Consider the following 8,574-nt stretch of genomic DNA (forward strand, 5'->3'; position numbering starts at 1 on the left):
AAACTAACCAGTCTTGTTTACCACCATATCCTTAGTTTTTGCCTCTCTGTCTGACACTTAGGAAGTATTCAGTACATACTTGTTGAATGAATACATGGTGCAAGAATAAATGAAAGTATGTATTAACATATATGTATGATATATAAAACCAGGAGACTATATTGTCAGGAAATCTAAGGGAGAATAGTTTTTCAAGGAGGATATGTATTCCATGAAAGCTGAAGATTTTCAATAGCATGAGGGCCCTGCCCTGAAAAGATAGAATGGTGTGAGAAGTCTAATATGGTAAGGCTTTCAAAGAATCTATTAGATTTTGTTATTTGTGTTTCTCAAATGCCTACTCGCTAGTGCACTCTGAGTAGACTAGTGTGGTTGGACTCCAATGTAAAGTGTAGATTAGTACAGATTATAGTTTGCTAATCTTACATAAAAACTGAGAATGATAAAGCCTAGGGATTTTTTGTTAGAGGCTACAGAGAGCTTATAGTAAATCAGTATTCAAGTCTTCTGGCTTCTCGTCCACTTCTTTTCCATTTTCATAAATGCCCATTTGGGAATTAATAATACTCGTGTGGAGGGTAACAGCAGCCTCTCTTTAGCCCTGTAGAAGGCCCACTGGCCTTGTGGTACTTACAATCTTTAGAGCTGAAGGAAAACTTAAATGTCATCCAATATAGTGGTCCTAAAACTTGGGTCATTTTGGTATTCATGATTTTTCTTTTATCTACATACTATTTGTATTCTTGTTAAATAATTTTCTTTAAATCAATTTACTTTTAAACATTAAATGTGTTTATTTTGAAAGAAAAGTTAATACTACTGCTACAAATGGAAAACCAGTATCACTTGCTATAAAGAAACAATAATTGAACTTAAGTCCACAGAAAATATAATAGTGTGAATTCTAGCTTGATACCTTTGCTTAAGCTCTTGAGTCTTAGATTTGTTCGCCCCTTTGTTACAAAGTGAGATAAGCAGATGACATGAGATGACAATTATATATATAATTAATTAAAAGAAGTTTTTGTTATATGATTTACTTCATTTAGTGATTCCACTATTGCTTGACATCTATAGTTTCATGTACCAAGGTTATTTCCTTATCTAGCACTCTGGAAATACTGATCTAACAACTCAGCCCTTCTTTAAATTGTAACATGGGGTAAGTGACTTGTCTAAAGTTACACAGCCAGCTAAAGCTTTAGCTTAGGATTTGTCCATTTGTTGATTTTTTTTCACTATATATTTCTTTGCACTAAGACAATGAAATTGTTTATTAAGCTGATATTACATGACATTGATATAATTATTCTTTTTGCTTATTTTGTGTCCTCCAATTTGTATATATTGTATAACAGTAGTAAATGTTGTTTTAAAAAATAATTCTGCAACTTCACAGACTTTAACCTTTTTTTGGTGTGGGTCTAGTATTAATTCATGAATCTAATTTGTGTCTAATGGAACTGGTTGCATTAAGATGATATTAGACATGCCACTTTGACATTATAAAGATTGTCCTAGCATATTAGTTTTCTATTATTGCCATAGCTAAATGTCACAAGCTTTATAACTTAAAACATACTACCTTACAGTTCTGGGGATCAGAAAACCAGAAAAAAGTTTCACTGAGCTAAAATCAAGGCACTGAGAAGACTGCATTACTTCTGGAGGCTCTGGGAGAGAATCCATTCCCTTGCCTTGTCCAGCTTCTGGAGTCCACATTTCTTGGCTTATAGCTCCTTTCCCCATCTTCAAAGCTAGCAGCATAGCATCTGCAAATCTCACTTTGACTCTGACCTTCCTCTTCCCTTTTAAGGATGCTTATATTATGTTGAACTCACTCTGATAATCCAGGATGGTCTCAGCTTAATTAATTGAATCATGTCTGCAAAGTCCCTTTCTCTGTGCAAGGTAACATATTTACAGGTTCTGGGGATTAAGATGTGGATCTTTTGGGGTGAGGTGGTGGGGTTTATTCTGCTAACTGTATCTAGCATCTGAATTGATTGATTAAAAAAAAAAAAAACTAATTGGGGGGTAAATTTTTAGCATTAGGTGGTCTCTTCAGTCAGCCTACACAAGCTCCTGCCCAGTCCAACCAGCTGATAAATACTGCAAGTGCCCTTTCTGCTCCAACACTACTGGGAGATGAGAGAGATGCTATTTTGGCAAAATGGAATCAACTACAAGCCTTCTGGGGAACAGGAAAAGGATATTTCAACAATAACATTCCACCTGTGGAATTCACACTAGAAAATCCCTTTTGCCGGTTTAAGGTATTGATACTGCTTTTGATCATCACTTGAAGAGTGTATGAGAGAATGTGATATTTGGGTTAAAATAATACTAAGGAAACAATTGCTTGGTGTTTTTTTTTTAGTACTTGTTGAACGTGGTACAGTAACAACACTTTGGTTTTAAAAGTACAGAAATATGAAATTGAGATAAAATTGAGTAATTTCTTATGTATGTGTGATTGAGATGGCTAGGATATGACTGAAGAAAAGTGTGACTAGAGTGTCATTTTTAACAGGAAAAAAATGTTAAATGGTCTGCTTGGCACCTGTAAAGGGGAGACCCAAAACTAGAATTTAGCTGGATGTGAAAGCCATTACAACAATATGGTCCATTTTCTTTGTTCTGATTCCATGCCTACCAAACAACTTTCTTGTTTGAATTTAACTTCTTAGACATTCTGCTCGTCAGTCAGTGAGAGTACTTAGGTCAGCTTGGTGATGTATTTTTCATAAAAAATTAGCGTATTACAGTTCAGTTTACGTGGCAATCCAAGGAAAGTTTAATTTCGCTCCCTAGGTTAATGTTGTTCCTGGGAAACAGGATTACATTTTTAAAGTTTTTACATTTTAAAATACATTTTTAAATTTAAAATATTACATTTTAAATAATTACAAAGAAAGTTTCTCTTTGTAATTATGTGATCTTAGAGCACAGATTGGTGGAAAGAATCATTACATATTCCCATATTCTTCAAGTTTTGTTGGCCTGTGTCAGCCTCTTAAACCTAATCATTGTGTATATAAGTCGGTGTTTGGAATTGCAAGGCTGAAAATTAGACCTTTGAACATGGCTAAACAACAAAAAGGGACCAACCTATCTTGTTAGAGAATATCTCTATCTCATCTCTCTGCAAAAAGAAAGTATGTCTTTTGAGTGTATATAGTTGAAAATTTAATATTAAGAGATATGTAGTAGACATAGGTTGAATATAACAATTTTTTTATAATTGCTATATTAATATACATATGGTAAAATGCATAGTGAAGTAGTCTAAAGTGAGTTTAGATTCTTTTTTAAAAATTGCATTATAAATGATGACAAAAGAGAAAAAAGACTTATGTCTAAAAGAATAATTCTAAAAAAGTATAGTTTGTCATATTTAATAAATTATGTAAACAGCTAACGTGTTCTATATTACATAAAACCATAAAATAATGTAGACATTCTTTGTAGCATTTATAAGTTGATGGTATTATTATGGTACTTTAAAAGTATTTATTTAGTAAATCATTTCTTTGTATGTCTTTAAACTTTGCTTAAATTCCATGAGTCAGATAGATAGTAAAAAGTAAGTTACATTTGATCCATGACTTTGGCAGTTGTATTTATGGCATGCAGAGTTGTTTCCACAGTGTTCAGAAACACCCAACAATGGGTATCAGTTTTCAGAGGAGAAAGCTATTTAGTTACTCTGTAGGAGAGAAAATTTTAATTTCACTCTGTATGTTATTCTTGGGTAAGAAAGTTTCTCTTTGTAATCTTGTGACCTCCTAGGGCACAGAGTGGCGGAAGGAATCATTACATAGTTCCTTCGTTACCAGACATTAAGCTATTTTTCCCATTTTAGCAGATAGTAAGCTGTTAATATTAAACACTTGATTTGAGATCTGTACATGTTTTTGATATTGTTTTGTCATTCCACAGGCTGTAGGTTATAGTTGCATGCCCAATAATAAAGATGAAGATGGGCTAGTGGTTTTAGTTTTCAACAAAAAAGAAACAGATATTCGAAGCCAGCAACAGCAATTGGTAGAATCATTGCATAAAGTTTTGGGAGGAAACCAGACCCTTACTGTAAACGTAGAGGGTATTAAAACATTGCCAGATGATCAGTAAGTATACATTAAATGTTCTATTTGTTTCTGTGTACCTTGGCTCAAAAAGAGTGATCAACAACACAACAAAAACAGTGTTTTTGTTGTTAAAGCACACATTAAATCTCAAAGCAGAATGTTATTTCTTAGCTAGTGATTCTTCAGTATTTATAGAAACATTTATTTAAAAGTCTTTTTCTTAATCTTGGGTTTCTTAACTTATTAGATGCTAATAATTTCTTTGATTTTTCCTTTAGAAACAGGAGGAAACATAATCGTGGCTGTGTGCAAATCAGGGGCCACAAAGATGTTACTGCAGTGTTTTAACTGATGACTGTTCATGTTCATTCATGGATGAATACTAACTTCCCTTGTCCTGTGTATAATTGTCATACTTAGTGGCAAGACATTTGCTTTAGAATATTTTGGGTTAGAAGAATTATTAGTGAGATATAGGAACTGAAATCAGATTTTACTTTTTGTTCTATAAACTGCAATGAAGCAACCATTAAGTTTCAACAGAATCTCCAAAGTATTTCTTGATTCTGGTGGGGAAAAAAAATTAAAATAGGACTTGCAGCTAAACATACCTTTACAGATAACATCTTATTTGTCTGTCTCATTTCTGAATTCAGCTAGCACCCTTCTAAAGTCACATACTGCGTTAATATTTGTGGCTGTGAGTTATATGCTCCGTATTTTATAACTTGGTTATCTTTCCCCCAGGACAGAAGTTGTCATTTATGTTGTTGAACGTTCTCCAAATGGTACTTCGAGAAGAGTTCCAGCTACAACATTGTATGCCCATTTTGAACAAACCAATATTAAAACACAATTGCAGCAACTTGGTGTAACCCTTTCTATGACTAGAACAGAGCTTTCTCCTGCACAGATCAAACAGCTTTTACAGAATCCTCCTGCTGGTATGTCTCCAGAGTCATGGGGTTGAGGAAATGAAAAGTTTGGAAATACATGCTTCCTCTATTTGGGGAGCTGTTGCTTGGTTATTAATGTTAATGAAACCAGTGTCAGCCTATCATGTCTGCTTATTTGGGACGTAGGTTTGAATGTTCTTATTGTACTTATTCATTTATTTAATTTTTTGTATTGTATAGCTAATTATGTTTGTTAGAAATTTTGTTGGGCAGTGATGAACTAAAGGAAAATAGCCCATAATCCATCTACCCAAAGATAATTCAGTCTTAATATTTTTTTTTTGTTTAGCTTATGTCTTATTTTAACTGAGTATTCAGGTAAAACCTGAATGTGTTCTCACTGTAAAAGATTCCAGATGGCATATCTCAACTGACTGAGTGACAGATCTTTACCTCTTCTGCAGAAGTAACTACTATTAATAACTTATTGAACTTTATCAATCCTTTATCTGTGATTTTAATGTAAGCATTTCTGTCTATATTTATATATAAAGTCCTTGAAAAAGGAATTCTGAACTACACATTTACTACAACCTGCCTTTCTGCTTATAGTATTCCTTAATGCTTTCCATGTCAGTACATAAAGATAAATCTTACTCTTTTTAAAAAACTGCGTGGAATACTGTGGATGTACCTTACTGGATTTAACCTCTAGGCTATTTCTACCTTTGCACTATTATAAACTATGTAACAGTTAACCTCCTTGTAAACTTGTCTTAAAATGCACAGCAATTTTTTTTTTTTAAGAATAGATTCCTGGTAGTGAAATTTTCAAGTCCAGATTATGTATACAGTCAGCCCTCTGTATCCGGGGCTCCACATCTGCACCTTCAACTAACCACAGGTCCAAAACAGGAAATAAATTTTAGGAAGTTCCAAAAAAACAAAACTTGAATTGCTGTACCTTGGCAGCTATTTTCATAGCATTTCATTGTATTAGGTATTATAAGTGACGCACAAGTGATTTAAAGTGTATGGTAGGATGGGTGTAGGTTATATGCAAATATTATTAATACTATACCCTTTCTTACAAGGGACTTGAGCATCTGCAGGGAGTGGGGTGGGTCCTGAACCCCACCCTCTGCAGATATCAGAGGGTCAGCAGTACTTTATGTATTGTTCTTAGGTACTGCCAAATTGCCCTCCAGAGCAAGTTCAGCCATTTACATTCATAATAGGAATGTGTTACTTTTCCTCACATTTTTTATTTTTCTAATGTTTTCTCATTCTGCTCTATTTTTGCCAACAATGGAGATAATCAGTCTTTTTAATTTTTCCACTCTTTTGGCAAAAAGTTAATACTTACTTTCATTTGCATTTCCCTATTACTAAAGTTGACCAGCTTTTTGTATATTAGCCACATTTATAATATTTGTGAATTACCTATTCATGTTCTTTGCCCATTTTCTATTTAATTTTTTGTCTTTGTGATTTAGAGGAGCTCTTCCTATATTCTGGAGATTAATCTATTATCCTATTATAGATACTTGCTTTTGAGGTACTTTTTTTTTTTTTAAGCTGTATCCTACAAAACAATTTTTTGTTCTTGTTATGGTCATATTTGACAATCATTTTTCATTATAGATTTTAGGTTTTGTGTCTCACTTTAGGAGGGCCTTTCCCATACAAATATTATAAAAATGGGAAATAGTTCCTTTTAGAAAAAATATTTCTTTTTTATGGTAGGTGTTGATCCTATTATCTGGGAACAAGCCAAGGTGGATAACCCTGATTCTGAAAAGTAAGTGTATCTTCATCTTGTTTTTATATACAGACTAATATTTACTACCAGGGAAGCATATGCAAGCTGTTAACTATAATTCTTACATTTAAAGTGAGTTTATCTTCCTTTTCATTCTTTTTTAAAGAATGCTGATTATAATCAGGCCGCATCGTGTGGCGAAAAGATTAAAATCTGAGTCATAGTGCCCTAATTATATATGTGCATTTAATACTGCAGATTTTGACCACACTGTATTTCCTCACTCATAAAATCAGATTGGATGAAATCTCTGTGGTGTAACACTTGATTTCATAGTCATAGATCTGCCTTTTAACCCTAGAAATGTAAATTACAGGAATGTTATTATGAAAACCTTACCTTGTATTTTGTAATAATATAGGCTTTGGTCTGAAAATTGACTATTTGTGTTTCTTCAGGTTAATTCCTGTACCAATGGTGGGTTTCAAAGAACTTCTTCGAAGACTGAAGGTTCAAGATCAGATGACTAAGCAGCATCAGACCAGATTAGATGTAAGGATCTAGCTTCGTTCTCTGGGCCTAGGAGTAGTAGAGGGTTACAGACCTTGGTTCTTACCATGTGTTTTAGTTACTGTTTTGTCTTACGAGAAACAGTATAGTGTATACTACAAATTAACAATTATACTTTTACACAACTTATTTATAGAGCCTCCAAAAATCATGTAAATCTGATTTAACAATGAGTTTAGAATTGTTGACTTTAGCAAATAGACTTATTGATTCTTTGGCTGGAATTGAAAAGATTATTTTATTAAACACTTTTATTTATGGGGCCTTATAAAAATGAGGGCTACAATTATGATTGTGTTGTCATAGTACATTATAATCATAGGTTAACGAAGCAAATTTTAAATTACTGAATGCTTAAATCTTAACATTTTTAAAGTAGACTTTTGTAATCAAATGCTTAAAGGTTCTAGAGGTCACCTCCAAGTCCTCTTATGTGAAACTCCTAATTAGATATTCATTCAGACTCTATTTGAGTAATGAAGCGCTTCTGTTTTATGAAGCAACCCATTTCTTTGTCAGCTCACTGATTGATGCTGGTTCTCTTTCTTACATTGACTCAAAATCTGTCTTACTATAATTTATATCCATTTTCTCAGGCATGCTTTGTAGGTAACCAGACATCCCTATAGATATTTGAACATCATGATCATTTTTTTCTTCTTAGTATTTTCTCTGGCTAAAAATTCCAACATGGTTTTTGAATGTTACATGATACCCAGGCCTTATCTTAGACTCCGTCAGTTCAGTTCAGTTGCTCAGTCGTGTCCGACTCTTCGCAACCCCATGAATTGCAGCACGCCAGGCCTCCCTGTCCATCCCAACTCCTGGACTTCACCCAAACCCAGGTACATCAGGTCGGTGATAGCATCCAGCCATCTCATCCTCTGTCGTCCCCTTTTCCTCCTGCCCCCAATCCCTCCCAGCATCAGGGTCTTTTCCAATGAGGCAACTCTGCATGAGGTGGCCAAAGTATTGGAGTTTCAGCCTCAGCATCAGTCCTTCTAATGAACACCCAGGACTGGTCTCCTTTAGGATGGACTGGTTGGATCTCCTTGCAGTCCAAGGGACTCTCAAGAGTCTTCTCCAACACCACAGTTCAAAAGCGTCAATTCTTTGGTGCTCAGCTTTCTTCACAGTCCAACTCTTAGATCCATACATGACCACTGGAAAAACCATAGCCTTGACTAGACGGACATTTGTTGGCAAAGTAATGTCTTTGCTTTTGAATATACTATCTAGGTTGGTCATAACTTTC

At 34.2% G+C, this 8,574-nt stretch overlaps 1 protein-coding gene across 1 annotated transcript in view; it reads left to right on the forward strand.

Annotated features, from left to right (window-relative positions):
* NUP54 (nucleoporin 54kDa) overlaps window positions 1-8,574 on the forward strand; it is a 33,509-nt gene that overhangs the window by 10,398 nt on the left and 14,537 nt on the right. The window contains exons 4-8 of the mRNA XM_010838142.1: window positions 2,050-2,276; window positions 3,943-4,130; window positions 4,839-5,035; window positions 6,734-6,788; window positions 7,208-7,301. Of these exons, the coding sequence (XP_010836444.1) occupies window positions 2,050-2,276; window positions 3,943-4,130; window positions 4,839-5,035; window positions 6,734-6,788; window positions 7,208-7,301 (761 nt within the window). The remainder of the gene's footprint in view (window positions 1-2,049; window positions 2,277-3,942; window positions 4,131-4,838; window positions 5,036-6,733; window positions 6,789-7,207; window positions 7,302-8,574) is intronic.

Source organism: Bison bison, unplaced genomic scaffold (genome assembly GCF_000754665.1).
Source record: "Bison bison bison isolate TAMUID 2011002044 unplaced genomic scaffold, Bison_UMD1.0 scf7180017864092, whole genome shotgun sequence".
In the NCBI taxonomy this organism is placed as follows: Eukaryota; Metazoa; Chordata; class Mammalia; order Artiodactyla; family Bovidae; genus Bison; species Bison bison.